General features: G+C 36.7%; 1 protein-coding gene across 1 annotated transcript in view; it reads left to right on the top strand.

Moving 5' to 3' along the window:
- LOC113230808 (ATP-binding cassette sub-family A member 1-like) overlaps nt 1–22,338 on the top strand; it is a 65,017-nt gene that overhangs the window by 19,630 nt on the left and 23,049 nt on the right. The window contains exons 5-14 of the mRNA XM_026464897.1: nt 7,256–7,341; nt 9,730–9,891; nt 11,203–11,431; nt 13,050–13,220; nt 14,400–14,578; nt 14,996–15,145; nt 15,867–15,984; nt 18,709–18,863; nt 20,297–20,524; nt 20,952–21,090. Of these exons, the coding sequence (XP_026320682.1) occupies nt 7,256–7,341; nt 9,730–9,891; nt 11,203–11,431; nt 13,050–13,220; nt 14,400–14,578; nt 14,996–15,145; nt 15,867–15,984; nt 18,709–18,863; nt 20,297–20,524; nt 20,952–21,090 (1,617 nt within the window). The remainder of the gene's footprint in view (nt 1–7,255; nt 7,342–9,729; nt 9,892–11,202; nt 11,432–13,049; nt 13,221–14,399; nt 14,579–14,995; nt 15,146–15,866; nt 15,985–18,708; nt 18,864–20,296; nt 20,525–20,951; nt 21,091–22,338) is intronic.

Genomic DNA, 22,338 nt, shown 5'->3' with positions numbered 1-22,338 from the left:
TTTTTTTTTCGAAAGGTCACTGAACTTCAAGAAAAATGTTTGTGCCTGCATTTCCCGAAATATGTGAAACTTCCCTTTATAAAAAATACAAATTGACTGTCTATTTATACTTTATTAAATGTGAAAATCGACCTTAAGCGCACAAAAAAGCGAGAAAAAAAATATTTTGTTAATTTTAAAAATATGTTTATATATATTTTTTTAAATTAACCGTACTAAATCAGTATTTTTTTTTACCTTCAAAATATACTACATTAATGTATCTATCGAATAAAGAAAAAATAAACGTTTATCTCGGAAGATCTCGGAGATACCGCGTTTCTAAGTTTTGTTTAGATTTCTATGGAAATAGGGTTGTCACAAAATGTATACATTTTTACCCGATTACGTGAATCAATGGAGGGTTATGTGTTAAAACGACAACAACAACAATAAATTATAATTCCTTTATGAGGTTCAGATAACACGGTCCGTATGGTACATTAATTGAATTTTCACATTTTCAATTACATTACTTACATTTAAAATCAGGTTAAATAAATTAAATTGAAGTAATTATGTCAAAAATAATTTCAAACAATGTACGTTACATAGTATTGGCATATTTAGTTATAATATTCACGTATGTGCATTACGTTGTGTGAATAAAGATAAATTATCCTGGCAAATGCTGAAAGCTCATTCATTTTCCTCATTATCAGATTGCAGAATGATTTCGTCTGTTGCTAGCGTGATATCAGCAGTTTCAATACTAATGTCTTCTGATGGGTAATGATGGTAACGAACATTTTCCGTAGTCACTCTTAGAAGGCGAAGAACTTTAATAGGTATAGGTAGAGAATTTTTATATTTGTGGCGTGTACTGAGTGTCATAGAGGATATATAAGGATCAGACGATTCTAGTGCACGGTAAAACAAGTCTGTGATGGTCTCGATCATAACGCCAAAACTTGTTCCTTGATTCACCGGCTTGTTCCGCTAACATACCTATTGGTAATATGCTGCACTCTATAATTTGCCGACCACGAATTAATATTTTATGTAAAGTGACAGACATATAGAACCAGTTATACTTTTGTACATTCTTTGCAGCTACTGATTTACAAAATTCATTAAATTTTTCTGCATCAATTGACAACCCACTCGATAGCGCTACTAAAATAGTATGCAGGTCATCCGCCATGTCTCTATACCTAAAATATTTGCAAATATTCTGCGATGTTGGTCTGACAGAGCTGTTCGTGCAGTGTTTCCATCATTTTTAGTGCTTGAATTCGGACGAACAACATCAACCAAGAGTGACATTTTGTCTCATATTTCAGAATGTATATTCTTTTTCCGATTTTCCATAATTGTGGCTTCTGGTTAGTTTTTAGTCACTCTCGATTTCATTACTGCTGGATAATTTTTATACCCCAAGTGTAATAAGAATTCAAAAACTCGGATCCAAGGATGTAAGGGACTTAATCCGTGTTGTAAGGCTTCAAAATTCACAGGCTTATTGCTGACAACATCCAACTTATTAAATTCTGTTGCCGTAGCGCCACAACAAGCACAGCGTATCTGGATTGTAGTCCCAGCGTGCCTGGGATTGTAGTCCCTGTTATGCTATTATATACCTTACCATCTATAGCGGTTAGTTGTAACTTAGGATCTGAAATTACACTATGACCCGCGGAATTATCCGCATATAGTGGTGATAATTTGTTTATTTCATTCTCGACACCCATTTTCTCCTCGAGAATTAATAAATAATTCTTTAGTCTTAGTGAGTGAGTTTTTCACCAGATTCAACACTTACAATTTTCTAAATTCAATTCAATTCAATTGAATATTCAATAGAATTGAAAATTCAGTTGGCTCTAAATTTTTTTTTTCAATTTGTACAACAACTTTTAAGAGAGAAATGAAAAAGTTCAAATTTAACGGTATTATTATAAAATGCTTCTATTTACCTAATTTTTTTATTCATATTTTTTGTAAAACACCACAAATCACGGTTATTTGAAAATTGTAGTCTTTTGTTTTAAATCAGATCACATCTACAAGTTTTTGGAATGCCAATAGCCGAAGAATGGCCTCTGTAATACCTTGTGCCACCTTAGAATCCGAGGGTAGGGTCACTTCCGCTGTATCACCAGTCTTCCAGAAGAAAATAAAATTAAAAGAGTAAGAGTATGATATGAATAGGTATAAAATATTAAGCTTAGCATACAGGATAAATGTTCAGTGACAACCCTAACCCAAAATTTAAAAATTCAATATTTCAACACATCTGAACTCCTCTATTTGTCGCATCTGGTTTTTTTTGTGGTAGTACTTAGATGAGGTCGTACTGTAATTAACATATCCGCGGTGAAAATAAATGCAGAAAATGTAGAAATTCTTCAGAAAATAAAAAGAACGTTATAGAAAAAAATAATTGTGGTCTAGGAAAGCTTGATATTTTTTTATTTTCCGGATATGTTGGTGCTTTTAGTAGTGTTCTATCATAACATGAAATGGATTGGATTGGATTTTTCTCGATTTTCTAAGTTTCTCTAAATATATATATATATAGATACAGCCTGGAGAGTTTTATTAGGAACTTCGTTTCAATATTATCTTTCTAAAAAACACATAAAACGAGGACGTCCGTAACTAAAAAATAACACACTGCGTAGTATTGAATGTAATTGGGAGCAGATATCGAGTTTTATCCAATCAAGGTCTGTTCACACAGCACAACTGCATTCGTGCACTGTAACGTAACCGCTATTGGTTTTTGTTTATTCAAATAAAAAGACATGGAAGATTTTGGATACATCCCTTTTTACGAACCAGATCGATAAATGGATAATTTCGACTTCATTACAAAGGTTTAAGAAAATATGAAGACAAATTTGGTCGATTTTCAATAGCAAATATAAATGTATAGACGTCGAGATCTATTGTAGAAAACTGAACGTGTCCTCAAGTTTAAAAATCTGCGCGGTAGTTTGGAGCGCAGTGTGCCATACCCTGCGGTGCGCCGCGCCCCTCCGCGAAGAGACGTCAGTGTGTTCGACGGCGCATGTTTTCCATGCTTACTGAGGTACGTCCGTACAACGTTACAAAACGCAGCTCCGCGCTCAGTGTGATAATCGCCTTACTCATTTTTATACCACATGTGCTTTCAATTAATGCAAAATATGTTTACAATAACCACTTCGTATGACAGTGTAAGAATCGCCTCAAATTGCCGCAACCAGGGGACGCGACGCTGCGATGCATTAAAACGGCCAATACAACATTAACTTTATCTTTAACTGGATAACGTTACATTAAGGCTGCGCCGAGGCAGCGATACGTGATTGCGAAATATAAGCGTTCGTTTGATCCCTTGCTGTATCGTTATTAATAAAGCTTTAGTTATTAAATTAATGTATAAGATATTTAAGGATTCACTCTATAAATCATACTCTTTAGAAACACGATTACTTGTAGATTCCTCGATGGAAAAAAAATCCAAAGTTATCTCTAAAAAAAAAACATAATAAACCATTAGTACGGCGTTAATTCCCTGGCCTAAGACTGTGTGAACAGATCTTAGCCACTGTTTGTCCAACAAAGAAACAAATGTTCTCGATTTATTTGACTATAATTTATCTTTGATTAAGGTATGGAGTAACAATGCCCTTTGTGCATTTACAAAGCATGTTTCCTTTTCTTTGTCAACAAAAGAGACATTCGTTTCAGCTTACGTGATTGATTACTGGAAGAGCTTAAACTAATTGATTTGTAATCGGTTACAGACAAGGTCGCTTGGGTGACATCTTACTGTCTTATCTTGTACAATCAACCTATACTGTAAAAGGAGTTTTAGAGATATTATGATTTTAGGTTTTCACGATTTCTGTGCGTTGGAAATGAAATTATTTTTTCGTGTCTAATAGCGTATTTTTGTTTTTCAAACAAAACTATTTTGTAGATTCGATGGAGGCTCGTGTTTATGAACCGTGACACACTGAAACGCGCAGCCTACGCGCGCATTTCAATGTTCTCGCGCCCGGAACCTTTCAGCGGTCACATCTGTGTGGCCAGAGCGTAAAGGTTAAAAATTAAGGCATACATCACGTGCTATATTTAAATAACCTTGTCATTTGTTGATTGATTGAGCACCGCGCATTGGTATCTCGATTATGGAACAGTCAATCACAAATACAACAATAAACACGTCTACTGTTTGGTGTCATTTTTAAGCACCGAATGTTTCAATTTTATTGTGAATGGCGCGTGCGACTCGCGCTGTGCCGCGAGATAATGTGATTTGCAATTGGATTTTGGATTTCTTGACGCAACATTCGATTCGAGTGGTTGATAGATGCCGTAGATATATAGGCGATTATTACACATGCGATACATTGGGCGATAGATGCCGTAGATATATAGAGTCCCTGAGGTTTCCGTACTGCCAGCAACTCTCTTTCTGCTGCAAATCTACGATATGTTAATTCCAGGTACAGTCATATACACAAGATACCTGACCCCCCAAGCCGACTTTGTCGACCTTTTGGTTCTGAGCACGAAAATGTGAAGAAAATTGTTAAACAAACTTAATCTTTGACCTGTGAGCTGTAAATTTTATTTTGGTATGGCTCCTTGGTCGTCTCCATAGTGAACGACATTGTAATAAAGTTTTTAAGCCAATTTGATCTTTAACGTAAATACAGAATACAAATTTCAACCAGCTTTAGTAAAGCCGTCGTGGCCTAGCGGTATAAGGATTGGTTTGCAAGTTGAGGCAAGCATGGTTCGAGTCACATTAACAAAAATATCTTTTAGCTAAGACACAACAAAAGATATTAGATTGTCAGACTTGGCCATAAATCATCGGAGCTGAGCTCCAAGCTAGATTACGCTATCTCCTACGTGCTTTGTTAATTAACTGCCTCCGTGGCCGAACGGTTACCATGCCGGACTGCCACGCAGAGGTCCCAGGTTCGATTCCCGGGCCGGGAGAAATATTTGTATGGCCTACATTTATTTCTCTCGTGAGTTTGGGTGTAATTTGTGGTTGTCTATGTGTGTGTCCATGGCACCCGCGATACAGGGTTTCCCTAGTGCGGGGCTATGTTGAGTGTGAGCGTTATTATTATTATTATTATTATTATTATTTGTGTTGACCCGTTTGACAGTTATCGAGTAAACTATCTCCTACGTGCTTTGTTTTGATAGAGTAATAACTTATTATTATATTATTTGCTATTGTTTGATTATATCAACCTTTTTTATTTAAATACCAATGTTATCAATAATATGTTTAAAATTTTTAGCGGAAATTAAACATCTCAAATTAGTAAGATTTTCGTCCGCTTTCTTGGCCTTACTAGTTTCAGGTTTATAATATTGTAAATGTTGTATAATTTAATTTGTATTGTATGAGCCACGGAAGAAAAAAAATGGAAGCGTCTTAAGCCTCGATTACTATGAGAACCGATATCGCCAAAATTCACACATCCTTAATTTGAAACACTACAAAATCTTGATATTGATTAGTCGTACCTACTTTCAAATTTAAAAAGAAATGACAAGTTCTGGATTGTTAGTATTGTTGGCATGTAGTCAAAAGTTCAATACCATCAATACCTATTCTTGCAAGTTACGAGATTCTTGAAATTATATTGACATTTCGATCAATGTACTGCCATCTAGCGGTAAATTGCTTAACGACGACGAATTGGAGTTATTAATTTAGTTCTCCAAAGAAAAACTACCATATTGCAGGGGTTATAAACTTTCGTTTCTTGTAACAAAAAAATTATATCATAGAAAGAAAATGGTTTTTTTAATATAATATCAAGTGTCGGGACGAACAAGTCCTGCGCCTAATGGTAAGCTACACGCCTGTCCATAACAGTTGCAGTGCCACTCAGAGCTTTAAATCGCTAAGATTTGAGGGGCACTGCCACTGTGCCCATCACCCTGAGACATAAGTTGATAAGTGTGCCTTGCCCATGTGCCTGTAATTTCACCAACATTCTTACCCTTCAAAACCGGAATACAGTAATGCGACCATCACTGCTTGGCGGCAGAAATAGGTAAGGTGCTACAAAAAATAAAAAAAAAACAAAAAGGTTCTAAAATCGGGGATAGATGGCACGTTTCACAAAAAAAAATTGTGTCTGAGTTACCAGTACAGTAGTCTGTGGTATGTATTAACTCATTTTTTTTATACCTTAACTTCATGCCTTGTGACTATACCAGTATAAATAATAATTTCCTCTAAACATTCGTCACGCCACAAACCGACGATGGCACCATTCAGCTTATCTTAACTTAGTTTAAGGCTCTCGGCAGGAAGTCTGTAATCTTTAATTACAGACTTCTCAGAATAGTAAACCCAGATCAAAATTTGTTCAGGAATTTCAACTCTATATTTTCACATATTTTTCATAAAGTGACGCATACAAATTATGTCAATAGAAATCCCATATAAATTTTGCCATTATTCTTTGTTAGACATATTCTACTTAAGAACTACGTTATTGAAAGAAAAATACTAAATTTTGCTGTTTGTCTTGTCAACAAAAATGATGTTTTGCTAACAAGCACACATCAGAGCGATGCTCTGATGTCGGTCTCAGAGCATTGCAAGTTGTACCATATTTCAATTGAAATAGCATAATATGTGTATTTTAAATTTAATGTTCTTTGCTTTTCTCTTCGCCGGTTTGCTTTGAGCCTAAGGCGTTTTCAGACAGAACCAACGAGTGAGACTGAATGTAGAAGTTATTTGTAAGCCAGAATATAAGAATTACCTTAATTACCTTATGAATTACCTTCGTGACTTCGTGATTTCAGTCAGGGTAGTATTTTGGGGCCAACCCTCTTTCACGTCTTCTCATAATGAATGACCTATGATAATTTAAGTAGCAATAGAGCTCCTTTTGAAAGAGTTCGTCCAGGGAAGTATTCCACCTTACCTATTTCTGCCGCCAAGTAGTGATGTTAGCATTACTGTGTTCCGGTTTTGAAGAGTAAGGGTGCTGGTGAAATTACATGCATATGGGACTTGTCAACTCAGGGTGACGGGCGCAGTGGAAGTGCCCCTCAGATCTTTGCCATTGAAAGCTCTGAGTGGCACTGGAACTGTTATGGAAAGACGTGTAGCTTACCATCAGGAGCATGATCTTATTCGTCCCGTCACTTGATATTGTTAAAAATTACATACCTATTCTGTGTATACGCGGAGCGAATATTGCAAAACTTCAATTTTCTGTCATTCTTGTTTCAGGTGAGGAATACAACGTTTTCATGTGTATACAATGGGCGATTGACTCCAGCTACCTGGAATTGCAAGGCGTCGCAGGCATCGATAAGGTATCATTAGCATCTTATTTCAGTCACCAAATCTGTTAGACACTTTTTCTATTCTAAATCTGGAAATCGGTTTTTATACACTTTTATGTATGACTGTTGCATTAATTAGTCTGTGGGTTTTTCTAAAACTTATAAATAAAGCCAAGATAAGACGAGATGTGTTTTAAACTAGCATAAATTTGCGTAAAAATACGTCCTCGCTCTAAAAACCTACTCAGATATGCCAAAAAAATTTAATTTAATTTTTAAACATTCAATTCACGCTCATCTATGAAGTTCCGTGCATGAATTGCTAAGAGAATTGCCACGGCCCGTAATGACGGGTCGCGCCTACGCGCCACTCGCGTACCATCGCGGACTCGTTTGTATCGGTAACAGACTACGGCGAGCGTCTGTTACATTTCAAGTTAGAGACTAGAGATTCGGAGAGAAGTTTTCGACCCATCGAGTATATAACCAGAAATAGAGACGAAACAAGGGCCATATAGTCCTGATAACACATTAGCGAAACAGCTCTTATAAATATCAACTCCCGTTTGCACTGAAATATAGACAAGCCAACTACTGACCTGTGTGTAGGTCTACGTATATTCCAAAAAATATTATGTATTTATTGTAATAAAGATAATATCTCTAACAATGCCTTGCTGTTCTATTCGGTGGTGTGGGAAAAACAGCAAAACATCTAATTACCAAACAAACGGAATCACATTTTATCGGTAATTAAATATTAAATATGTAATTTTGCAATTTTCGTCCATTATAGCAAAGCTTAAGTTAACTGGTCGATTTGAAGTGAAACAGTTGACGACACCCTTTAGCGACACTCGTCAATTATTTCGATCTCGGGCTAGCCAATCGGAGCGCAGTTGTCACAGTAATAATATGGCGGAATAGTTTTCAAACAAATTAAATGACATTTCGTGTCTATTTCTGGTTATGTACTCGATATTTCGACCTAACTTTCCTCTGTAAGGTTTTGCGTAACCAACTCGACACGCCCCAAATAATGTCTCAAGTTAATTTGGCGATACCCCGAAGGCTTCCACGTTATCCAGCATGTATATATTAGTATTCTTTTTTTGTTTTTGTATTGTATTTTGTTTCTATTTTCTTTTCAAATTAATGATCTTTTTTCATAAGTGCTGTATACGCCTGTAATGGTACAACATACTGTATAAAAATGTATATGTTGAAACAGTGTAAGTTTCTCTATGTATGTACCGATGGTGCATCTATTATTTAGATAAACTTCAAAGGAGCGGCACTAGAGCAGCTCAAACCAGAACAAAACTCGAGCCATACACACGTACACTGAACAATTAAGACAGTAGAAATGCTTGGTTTGCGTGACACGTATGACAACAGCTCGCGGAGTTCCTCAAACTTGAGCTCAATCCGCACTTATGTTTTTGTACGTTATGATCGTGTCAATTTACTGGCGCAAAACCTCGAAAATCTTACAAAAATGTCTCATTTCGCTATTTTTATTTAGTACAATAGAATATTGTAGCGGACTGTATCAATGGGTTCGGGTGGGTCTAACAAAGAGTGAGCAAAGCCAAAGGAAATGTCCTTACCGTTTATTATTTTATTATTAAAATACGTTCAGTTATCACTCCAGAACAGAACACAATAGTAAAGAAAAGGCGCCAAAAACAATCACATTTAAATTTAGAATTTAAATATAAAACTAAAACTTGACTGTTTGCTTGGCCGAACCATGACTGCCACGCAGAGGTCCCAGGTCCAATTCCCGGGCCGTAAGAAATATTTGTATGGCCTACATTTATTTCTCTCGTGAGTTTGTGTGTAATTTGTGGTTGTCTATGTACCTATGTGTCCATGGCACCCGCGACACGGGGCTTCCCTAGTGCGGGGCTATGTTGAGTATGTGCGTTATTATTATTATTATTTACTTTATTCTTCTCAGCTTTTTTGCTGGTTTGAACCGCATTATTATTATTATTGTTATTACCATAAAATATATAAAAGAGATTTGTAGCGACTACTGCGATTCGCTACAAATGTATTTAAAGTACAGTCACTACTTTAATTGTGTGCAAATTTAATTTATTACAGTATATTCTTTTTTTATTGGCCACTGCCAATCAAAAAAAATTAAATAACACTATTTGGAACTCTGTGAATTGAAACATTCTTAGGGTCGTATTCTAGAACTCTACTCAATGCTCAAGTCAGGATTGCAATTGAAACACAAGCACTGGAAATACGACCCTAATGGCAGGGAGTTGAGTATGATTTCGAGTGCTTTAAACCATACTCAAATCCTGTATTGAGCATTGAGTAGAGTTCTAGAATTCGACCCTAAGTGTGTGGCAAATTGAAACAGTCGTTACTAAGTAGTATTTGTGGTATTTGTTCCAGTTACAACTGACTATGCAAGAATTCCCTTTCGTGGACTCTGTCACGCAGCCGAACATGTTACTCGTCACTACTCTGGCGCACCTCATTTGTTACATCTCGCTTTCTCTGCCCTTCATCTTCCTCATGGCTAGGCTGCTTGAAGAACGTTCTTCGGGCATGCAGGTAAGCTTTAATCTTCCTGTTTCAACATATAAACACTCCCTGTGCATGAAGTACTCGATTTCGATTCCCCTTTAAGCCACTGTAGGAAATTGACTCTACTAAATTTCAACCCCTCCTACGTAAAGTATCGTATGTTGGAATTGCCAAGTTTACAGGGGAGTGTTTTAAAGTTTTGAATTCGCGGAAATGAGCATAACACGTGACTTTAGCATAGAAATGCTAAAATAAATTATAAAATTTTGTTGTTGTTCATCTAACCGATATCTAGAATTTTTAACCGACTTCAAAAAAGGAGGAGGTTTTCAATTCGACTGTACGTTTTTTTTTGTATGTATGTTACGCGATAACTCCGGTATTTTTGAACCGATTTTCATGATTCTTTTTTTGTTGGAAAGGGGGTACTTCCATAGTGGTCCCATTTCATTTTGAAGAAAATCATCCACCTCTAAGGGTGGCTGTTCACGCATGAAGATTCATTTTTATAAATAGCGCCTAAACTTTAATATAGGAGCAATTATTTTAATGGCTAATTTTGCTATTTCTCCAATTCAAGGCGTTTTTCTCTCAATATATTTTGAGAACCGATTTTTATTCTTTCCAGTGTCAAGTCCTGTATAGCGGCGAACTAGGGGATATTTCAATAAAACTTAGCAAATAGACGTAATTCCACGTACCTTTGAGGTCGGTTTTTTTAGTACTCTGTGCTGAGATTATCTAATACTCTGTGTGAGTAACAGGCTTTGCCGAATAATACTGAGAAACGCTAAAGTCACGTGTTATGCGCATTTCGGTGAAATCAAAACTTTAAAATGCTCCCCTGTAAACTTGGCAATTTCGACATACGATACTTTTCGTAGGAGGGGTCGTTTTATTGTCTGATTATTTGGTCGTTACTCTGGTTTTCATGGGGTCATTGGACAAGGCCACTCAGGTCAGGACTATGACCATTATTACCTTGGTGCATACATCAGCAGCAGAGCTTGTTAAAGAGTTCAGAAAGTACTGCCACTGTTATCAAACTTATATCTGCCGCCAAGCTGTAATATGAGCATTAATATGTTCCTGTTTTGAAGTGTAAGGGTGCTGGTCGAATTGCAGGCGCATAAACTTGTCCACTTATACCTCAGTGACGGGCGCATTGATAGTGTCCCTCACATCTTTGCGATTTAAAGCTCTGAATGGCACTGCACCTGTTATGCGTAGGCGTGTCACTTATCATCAGGCGCATGACTCATTCGTCTCGTTACTTCGTAACATTAAAAAAAATACAAACGATATTATTTTACTTATGAAAAAATAACCCTTTACCAGGAACTAATAAAAATGGTGGGCGTATCAACAAATATGCTCAACATATCGCATTTCCTCAACGTGCTACCGACTGGTCTCGTGTATAGTATATGCGGGACCGTATTCGTCACCGTCGGGAAGGTATCCCTAATACCTAATACAAATCCATTGCTGATATTCATAATGTTATTGCTGTATTTCATATCAGTAATGACGTTTGCGTTCGCCTGCAGTTACATAGCTAAAAGTGGTAAGTGTTCTTATTTTTGATAATATAAATTCTAAATTCTAAAAATAGAAACTTTTTGCCTATTGTATTGTTAAAAAATATATAGGCATTGCTGGCGTAGTCAAGATGTAACAATACCAAAGACAAAAGGCTTCCAAAACAACTTTTATGCTATATGTGGAAAGTATTTTATCATATACCAGAAGCCCCTACCATTGATCAGTTTTAAAAAATATTTGCGTAGTTGGCTTTCAGATAATTTGTTCTACTCAGTTGACGAATTTATGCAACATAAAGACTAATTGATTGATGCATAAATTATTTTACAATTATTTATTCTTGTGCAATGTTATTTATTTATTTTTATTTAATCGTTGTTAATTGCACAGGAAAGCACAAAAACACATTTAGTAACAAGGAAAACACAAATGAAAGGTACCGCTTATTTCTGACAGAAATTTTGTTTCTCCAAACCTAAATACAGCACACAACAGTTAAAATAACGGGTATATGTGCAAAACAAAACAAAATTAATATAACAAAAAAATACTATCAAAAACATTAAATTTATTAAAGATAAATACATATTTCGTGCTATAATACCTATAAAATGGATGGAACAGTAGATAAATAGTGCTCCAGAACTCGCGTTTTGAAAATTGCTATGGACTTACTATCGTGAACAGTATTAAACAGGGATCGGAATAGGTAGAGTTTTTTTACCTAAACTTCGAGGAACATAGACAGATAATGGAGACTGCCTTACGACAATATTTTTTAGGTCCTGGACCTGTTCGGGATTCGGGAAGTAACTTAAGTCCATTAAAAATTGACGTAATTGGGGACAGGCAGGTACACTATATTTATCTTAACTGTGCGACAGTGGGTCGGATCAGCGATATTGCGGACATCGGACTTTTTCACTATACCTCTCTAAAAAAATGCCAATCGAGAAATCCTATTATCCTAATTAAATATTGCCATATCACATTTTGCCCTAAATCTAATAGTTTAGTAGGTAAAATATAAAATGTGTATTTTTTGTATGGGACCATACCTTTAGCGCCCCATCGTTACAAATCGTTACACTATAGACGTATTATTAGACCTATCTTCTATAGATTTGCTCACTAATCGCGCCCCCAAACCTATTCATTATACGTGTCAGAAAATGTGCAAACACCTATTCCGATCCCTGACAATAAATTATTAACATTATTATTAATTTGTACTTACAAAACGTTGAACAAACACAAATATAAATTCCTTTTGATTCGACTGGAATCAAACCAGGGAGTCTACTCCCGCGTTCTCGGTTCGACATCCATCCGAAACAATTACTAGTAAAAGACAATGTCAAGTATGAAGCTTTATTCGTATCATGTGCCTGATAATTTAATCGAGTATTACTAATTGGACAGTAATGTCTCGTAGGAAATTTCTGTTGGATAAGTGTCATAAGCCTCTGAAGAAAGTCTTACCTTTCCCCGTGTTTGCCCCTATCACGTCGAACGTAAGTGGATAGATAAAACAGTAGTAAATATCTGTCTGCCGTAGTTCAGGAAATTCCCTGCCCTGAGACAATTGAAAAACGATTATTTGAGTTGGTGTAGTAGTCTGATTTTTATATATTTTATAGCTCAGTATGCAGTAACATTATCCACAATATGCTTCATCATGTCATGGGTGCCGCTGCGGCTTCTGATGGCAGTGAAGAGAGTCAACATAGCGACACTGATCCTCACGGGCATGATGCCGCACGTGCCCATGTTTTGGTTCTGGAGCGAAGTCAGCAACGTGGAGAAATATGGTTAGTGGTTTAACTAGTTCTATCACGGGCAACCCTATTCAGAGCTCAGCTGTTGTAAACTACAGAGCTCCGACTTTGCAAACAAGGATGGCGAAAGCTGACCCAGTAATAATCAAAAAAGAAATTATAAAACAATTTATTTTAGAATAAATGCAAGAACACAACGCAATTAATTCAGTTCGGCCATATATTAGGTAACGTTCTTGTACGTAACTGTAAGCATGATTGAATGTTTACCTACCTAAAGTATTGTTTATTTTATATTACACACATAAAACATTAAAGCTATGAAAGACCTAATCACTTAAGCAGTTAATGATATAAAGTAAAAGACAATGTGACAAAAATGTTTAGACAATATTTCAATGAGAGATTAGAAAGTTAGCAAAGGAACGTTTTGACAAGAGGCCTCTTGCCAATGTCAATGTCACATTGAGATTGAGAACAATGTGTCCATCTGTCGCATATTTCAGCCATTCGGGCAGATTTAATTTTTATTCATTTTCATTGTGGCAGAACTAGTTAACGTTGTATTAAATGTGGCAGAGTTTGGAAGCTTTGTGATTATTCAGCAAGTGAGAACTAAAAATAATAAAGATATTATTTTTGGGAACAAACTGAAAACTTACTGTTTTCTGCTACTGCGAACAAACATTATGAAGCGAAATACATTATATCAACTTTATAATCCCAGCTTCTACAGGCTGTACTCAATTAGCTTTTTTGATGCTATAATAATGAATTACAAGTGTTGGTCTCTTTAATGCACGTCGTCAAAAACACTGGGTCACAAAATACACGGGATGTCGCTATCCTTCTTTAAACCATCTCAGTTGTGTGTCGGTAGAGTGTAAATGGCTGGATTTTGTACGTTTGGTATTCCGCTAAAAGTGGCTTGTCACTGGTTAGCCAACGAGCTGTTATTGAACTGCAATTGGATTTTTTTGGTAATCTACTCTTCGATGACGAGTCGACAAGTCGATGGTGTAGTCTACTAATTATTAGACGAATCAAAATAAGTTTTGCATATTTTTAAAATGATCAGTCCCGAATCTTTCTGCATTAGTTTTGATTATAGTGACCCTCCCTATCGATCTTAGATGTAGATAGGGTTTAAAGTGACCAGTAGCCAACCTTTTTTAAGGCAAACAAGATTAACTCAAGCATTTTGTTTTTCAGGGCAGGGTCTACAATTTGCAGATATTTTTAGGCCGCACAGCTTGTTCAGCGGTTCCGTGTTTAACTGCTATATCATGTTCATACTCCAAATCGTCGTCTTAGCTTTCGTTGCGTGGTACCTCAGTAAAGTACGCCCCGGAAAATTTGGAACCGCGCTACCGTTGACCTTCTTGTTTGAGGTGGGTACTAAATAGACTACAAAGAACTTAACCGACGTAAAATCGGCGTGGCTAATGTTTATTTTATTTTAAAAAGTATAAGTTTATTTATTGAGATGTTTTGTGAAAAAACTCCACTAGTTTTGTTATAATTATGAATACAAAGATCGAACACAGAAAAATTTTCGTCGACCAGGTGGGCCTTGAACCCACGACCATGCTGCACCGTAGCATTGCTCTAATCGTCTGAGGCACGTATCCAGTTACCGAGTCGTCGAAATGTGTTTTTGTTATAAATCCTTGTACTGACAGTTCGGCATTCGTTGCCGCTGAGGACATCTAGCGAAATATTTTTTTTATAACCTCACCGCTGCAAGTATCAGTTTCTTTGTTAATTATTTGCTATATTTCAATTCAATATAATAATTTTTTTAACAGCCTTCATACTGGCATTTGAAGAAAGTGAAACCATATACGGAAAGAGACGAGGACGACTATGTGCCGATGGCGGAATCTCGTGACCCACGCTACTTTGAAAAGCCGCCGACCACCGCCGTTATTGGTATTAGCATCAACAACCTCACCAAAGTGAGTAGATACGAAACATTACCACGACAGATACGATTACTTACGTATATACAACCATTTAAGATCATAGTATTAAAGCCCATACCCACATCTTAGATGCCTAGCATTGTAAACGCGAGCATTACGTTCGTTCCTTTCTCGAACCTGCAAGATGTGGAATGATCTTCCTCCTATAGTATTTCCTTTGCGCTATGACATGGGGTTCTTCAAAAAGCGTGTCTACAGGACTTTTAAAGTCTGGCATCGCATAGGGCGACAATGACCACCTCCCATCAAGTGACTCGTCTGCTCGTTTGCCTCCTTCTTTACATAAAAAAAAAATAGTAATCTTGGACGAGATTTTGGTTTATACATGTATGTAAATATTATGGTACGATACTCTTATGGTGGTCATTGCATGCGAAAGTAGCGTAGACGAACTCTCTCCATCTAAATGCCCTTTTACACTAAAAACGCTGTCTTGATCAAGACGTAACCTAGCGCCATCTAGTACTAATTTGCGATATTGTCACAAAAAAACTTTCAAGCAGAAGCTGCAAGAGTATCTTTTAAATTGAAAATTAAATTGGTATAAATAGTACAATATATAACTGTGGTACGTCTAACTTAATGTCTGTATCATGTGTCTGTGTATGTATGTATTTGTCATGGTGAAGAAAAAACATTTTATCTATCTATCTATCTATCTATATGAACAGAAGTAATCGTGTTTGTTTTTTAGGTGTACAATAAAGAAAAAGTTCTGAACAACGTGTCATTCGATGTCTACAAAGGGGAGATCACGGTGCTGCTCGGGCACAACGGAGCCGGGAAAACTACACTTATGTCTATTATTACAGGTAACATGGGGAATGGATGAAAATTTAAAAAGTGCTTGAATTTTTTTTGTCGGTAGGAATAACATTCGTCTTTAACACAAAAAGATCCCAGATTTTTTAATGACGTTAATTAATTTAAAAAATTTAAATAATTTTATTTCCCGCCATAGTACACTAGTACGGCTGTATAAGCGACAACCATAGTAAAAAAAACATGGCAGAATAACATTGACAGTTGTTTCACAGCTTGTTGTCATAACCTTACGAGATTACGAGTTTACGAGTGTTGCTTTTTATAATTACGATTTTACGACTGCTTATTCACACCGGACCTTCGATATTGCTTGCTTTGACGACTGCCTTCGCTTCTGACTTTGGATTTGATTTTGAAAGCTGCTAGGACTACCTACGGACTTGAAAGTGGAACTTGAACCCCAGCATTCGGTTCCGCATGACTGCACCCGGCGGGCAACGTTATTTTCACCTCCCTGGGCGCGTGGTTAGGTTCCTTTTTCGTCGTAGTGAGCGCCTGGTGTCGTTAGTCAGATTTAGTAGGTTATTATATGTAGTCTGTCTGTTTTGAAGATGGAGTAAAATGATAGTTTATTGCGCAAAAGTGTTGTCCGCTTACAAGCAGCTAATGATTGCAGTCGATAAATATTCTATGAATTATCGATTGAATGTTTGGTCACGCTTATGCAGTAAATAGCCGATGTTATATTATATCATCATCGGCCCATTATCCGTCTAACTTATGGGCACAGGTTATTTGAATTATCAATTTTTCTAAATTCGTATATACATACACTGCATTTAGAACTGTGTCTATTAAAATACAAAACGGTTTTCATTTTAATTCAATATAGATTATCGAATCCGTCTTTTTTTTATAATATCTAGTAACGGGACGAACAAGTCGTGCGCCTGATGGTAAGCTACACGCAAGCTCACTCAGAGCTTTAAATCGCGAAGATCTGAGGGGCACTGCCCCTGCGCCTGTCGCCCTGAGTCATAAGTTGACAAGTACAAGTCCCATGTAATTTCACCAGCACCTTTACCCTTCAAAACCTGAACACAGTAATGCTAACATTACTGCTTGGCGGCAGAAATAGGTAAGGTGGCAGTACTTCCCTGGACGAACTTATTCACAAGAAGCTCTACTGCTACTAAAACTTCTGTTTTTATTAAAATGTTCATGAATAAAAATTGATTTCGATACTATATAATAATAATAATAATAATAACGCACACACTCAACATAGCCCCGCACTAGGGAAACCCTGTGTCGCGGGTGCCATGGACACACACATAGACAACCACAAATTACTCCCAAACTCACGAGAGAAATAAATGTAGGTCATACAAATATTTCGCCCGGCCCGGGAATCGAACCTGGGACCTCTGCGTGGCAGTCCGGCATGGTAACCGTTCGGCCACGGAGGCAGTTAAAACTATAGGCCAACTGTTAAAATAAGAATAACGAAGGCAATAACGCAATTAGTAGTCATTAAAACGTCGCAACATTCACAATTTAAGTGTCGCCAACTACATGACTATTTAAAATTTCACGAAAACTGGCAACCCTACAAATGCAAATGTCATTTTACTCCGTCTTCAAAAGACAGACTATAGGTCTCAGATTACAAAATATAGGCAGATTGAGTGCGCCGAACACGAAAGTGAAGCCACTAAAGCAAATACAAATTCAAAAGCGAATACGAACTCGCGTCAGTACTAAGCACAGCATCGCATTGATTGCACATCACGAGTGATTAGTTATTGTATGTTTAAAAATGCCCTTTTGTCTCTTTAAACATTCTAAAAGTTGTTCCCAAAAACAAAAAAATAAAAAATGTATTTTCACAGGGAACTATTGATTATTTAACTGTTTTGTAATTTATTTACCCAATATTTTTTGAGATTCGCTCGGAACACAAAACCTCGACATAAATCCGTGTGTGTTAGCAGTTTATATCGGAATAGGTTTTCCTGAAATTAGGGAAATATGAATGGGTGATAGGAGCATCGATTAATTTATACTTTTATATAGAAATTAAATAATACATACAAGCTGATCCATTTACAGCAGTCAAAAATTGTTTTTTAGGTAACTCAGATTTACCTAAATTATTCTCAAACCAATGTCTAATAGCCATTATGTACACAAAAGAAAATGTAGCCGGATAGATACACAGAATTTTCATTTTTTGTATACACATGTCATAAACAGAATGATTTTAAAAGAAAACTTATCAATAAAATAAAAAATATATTATAATGTATTACATAATTTCACAGGTTCTAAAAAGTTTCATTGGGAACCAAAAAATTTTTGCTTGAAGATGATTGTCAATGGTATGCAATTGGTTACAAAGTCAATTTAATAAAAAAAAAAAGAAACCGTAGTATTATAAAAACGTGTATAAAATAAAGGTTATTAAGATATTGTGTAACTGTGATTGTTATAAATATTTTGAATCAATTGGCAATCTTACACATACAGAAATGCACATGTCCCTACAGCGTCCCTCCTAGTCGTCATGCACACAATAAATGAAAAGCGGCTTCACATCGTTTGTTGCGTATGCTCCATCTGCCTATGTTTTGTAACCTGAGCTACAGGTATTTTAGATTTTGTATGGATGGTGGAAATGGAAATGGGATGTGTATGAGAGTGATGTATCTGTTACGTAGTAACTATTAAGTAATCTGTGGAACTAGCTTCTGGGTTATTTTGAATTATAGGAGTGACAAGCGCAACGGAAGGCACAGTGTCGGTAAATGGATTGGACTCGTTGCAGAACCAGCAGCTGGTCCGAAAGCAACTCGGCCTCTGCCCACAGGAAAACGTCTTTTTCCCCGATCTCAATGTGATCCAGCACATCATCTTCTTCTCTATGGTGAGTTTTAAAGACCTAATACGATTGTGTTGTCTATAATTTTATGCCATTGGATTGTTATTGTGACAGCTAAAGGCTAAGTCTAAAAAAAAAATTTAACTGCCTCTGTGGCCGAACAGTTACCATGCCGGACTGCCACGCAGAGGCCCCAGGTTCGATTCCCGGGCCGGGAGAAATATTTGTATGGCCTACATTTATTTCTCTCGTGAGTTTGGGTGTAATTTGTCGTTGTCTATGTGTGTGTCCATGGCACCCGCGACACAGGGTTTCCCTAGTGCGGGGCTATGTTGGGTGTGTGCGTTATTATTATTATTATTATTAGCTATCACTTGCCAATTATAGGGATATTACCTTACGACATCGAGTATATAACCAGAAATAGAGACGAAATAAGGGCCATATATTCCTGGTAACACATTAGCGATACAGCTCTTATAAATATCAACTCTCGTTTGCACTGAAATATAGACAGCCAACTACTGACCTGTGTGTACGTCAACGTATATTCCAAAAAATATTCTGAATTTATTATAATAAAGATAACATCTCTAACAATGCTGTGCTATTCTGTTCGGTGGTGTGGGAAAAACAGCAAAACATCTAATTACAAAACAAACTGAATCACATTTCATCGGTAATTAAATATTAAATATGTAATTTTGCAATTTTCGTTCATTATAGCAAAGCTCAAGTTAACTGGACATCAATTGTTTCGAACTCGGGGTAGTCAATCGGAGCGCAGATGTCACAGTAATGATATGGCAGAATAGTTTTCAAACAAATTAAATGACATTTCGTCTCTATTTCTGGTTATATACTCGATGCCTTACAAAATACAATAAAAACTTAAAACTATGCTAAGAAAATTTAATTGATTTAAATTATTTATTCTTTTATTTACTCCCAAATTAACTCGAATAGCGCTGTATTGTCCACAATATGGTGAGCGTAAAACATTTTTTTTTCCATCTCTTTCAAATCATAACTCAGCAATTTAGATTTAAAGAAACTAAATGACCTCGCATTTACATACATTTGAAGGCAGTTTAATAAAAATTTACATTCGCTCAAAACATAATATCCACTTTTTGCCTTATTTAGTTCTGACCAAAATAATAACGCACACACTCAACATATTGTCTTGAACCCGTGTCTCTGACGCCGGCCGACTGCACCATTGCCGAGGAATACCGTCTCTCCCATTTAAAAATCAAAAATTAATCTTTTAGGCCATGGGAGAGGTGAGTCTAAAATAGACATCCAAATTAATAATAAAGTTTATTACTTTCACATACTACTCTGCTAATATTATACTCGTATAACATTGTGTTGTATACTAAAACATTTGTTTGTAAAGGCTGGAGCTTAAACTAGAATACCCTGTGCTATAGGTTCCCAGGCAAAATTTGTAAGAGTATGATGCTTTCCTTCAGTTAAAAGGCAGCAGCTACAAGGCAGCAAAGGCATCTTCTCATGAACTTATGAGACGCCTAAAAATTGCAGACAAAGCCAAAAATAAGAGTGAGGAATTGTCTGGGGGTATGAAACGAAGATTGCAGCTTGCGTGCGCGCTGGCTGGTGGAGGCAACGTCCTCATACTCGATGAGCCTACTTCGGGGCTCGACGTCGAGACTCGACGGGAACTTTGGAACTTGTTATTGGTAAGCTCTTTGACGTAACAACTTTGATTATTATTCCACAACTTTCACGAAACATTTAATAATTTCCCATGTAAATCCATAAATGGTTGATGCAGTTGTTCATTTTTATGACATAAATGCCCCTTTAACAGGTTTGTGGTTTATAAAGTAACCGTATTGTAGTTACTGTTAGTTAATTTGGGTACTTGTCGCTTATAGTTGTTCTAACGGTAAGCCTCCTAAGTAATCCACCTAACTGTAAATTATTCATACCTTGTAGTTATATAGTACAAAAGGTGCGTTGTATGTTTTTACATCAAGAATTACAGAAAAATGTGAATTACGTGCGTGCATTTTTGCTCAATCGCGAAAAATTACATTTGAAAGGATGGCTCGCACAATTCCATCGCATATTACATAATTTGGGAGTTGTTTCTTTTTTGGGCAGTCGCTTCGCGGCGAGCGCACGGTGCTGCTGACGACGCACTTCATGGAAGAGGCGGACGCGCTGGGCGATCGCGTGGCGGCGCTGCACGCCGGCCGCCTGCGCGCTGTCGCCACGCCCATCTACCTCAAAAAGAACATGGGTAAGTGCTTGCTCTGCTGTACAAATATTTCTGAAGTCCATTATTGATATTCCACAAGTTCAACAAGTGACACGTGTGTCAAGTGACAAGTGTCACAGGTGACAAGTGTCTCAAGTGACAAGTGTCGCAAGTGACAAGTGTCACAGGTGACAAGTTTCGCAAGTGACAAGTGTCGCAAGTGACAACTGTCTTAATTGAAGAATCACAAAGGAAATGAAACTATTTTTCCGGATTTAAATCGCGTATATTTGTTTTTTCAAACAAACCGACGTTTCGGGCCCTTACAGGTCAGTCAACCGTGACCATGGGACCTGTAAAGGGCCTGAAACGTCGGTTTGTTTGAAAAAACAAATATACGCGACTTAAATCCGGAAAAATAGTTTCATTTCCTATGTGTAACAATCGCGAAAACCTAAGAACTCGATATGAAGAATCACAAGTCAACTTGAAATTGGCGAAATCATCGATTATTTCGATGGGGCCATATTTAAAAGAAGAAGAAGTAACGAAGCCACAAGTGACAAATCGATGCCTTTCTTTCTCATACTGGTATCTTATAAAGAGTGTTTAATCAGGAGCTGTTAAAACTTTCTATTTATTTTAAATTTCTTATCAAGGGTGAAAGGGTTGTAACCCTAACTAGCCGTGAACAGGTTCACTGCAATGAAATGGGAAACTTCCGGTCCACAAAATTTATTAAAGAAGTAAAGTGTAAAGAAAGGGCTGTAACGATAAAAAGGTAAATGTAAAAAAACAGGTACAACAGTATAAAACACTCCCTACACTTTATTATTAAGGCACTTACCCCTAAATGGGCCGAGTAACTGAATTACAGATATAGGTAAAAGATTTATAAATTATTACACATGATTTAGCTTATTAAATGATTACAAACGTAGTAAATAACCAGAATTCGCGATGGAATTTGGAACAGCTCCGACTGTTGTGGCGGTCGAGCTGGGAGTGACCGTGGTACGAAAACAAAATGAGAAAATGAAGGAAGATGGAACAATTGAAATTTAAAATTTAAATAAATGTAAAATAAAAAATTATAGGATACAAGCGGAGAGAGGCGATACAAAGAGGTGAAAGGACGGTGTAAGGAGGTCACACCGTCACAAGGGTGTTAGTTTCGATGCATTACTTTAAGAATAGGTAAAAGCTAGAGAAATGTGATGCCTGCAAAATTTGTATATACAACATTGACTTACAATTATTATTATATGGACGTCGGGTCCGAGCTAAAAA

Source organism: Hyposmocoma kahamanoa, unplaced genomic scaffold, assembly GCF_003589595.1.
Source record: "Hyposmocoma kahamanoa isolate Upper Pololo Valley unplaced genomic scaffold, ASM358959v1 64, whole genome shotgun sequence".
NCBI classification, from domain to species: Eukaryota; Metazoa; Arthropoda; class Insecta; order Lepidoptera; family Cosmopterigidae; genus Hyposmocoma; species Hyposmocoma kahamanoa.
Note: the sequence above shows the minus strand (reverse complement) of the source record. Positions and strands in the feature narration are given on the sequence as shown.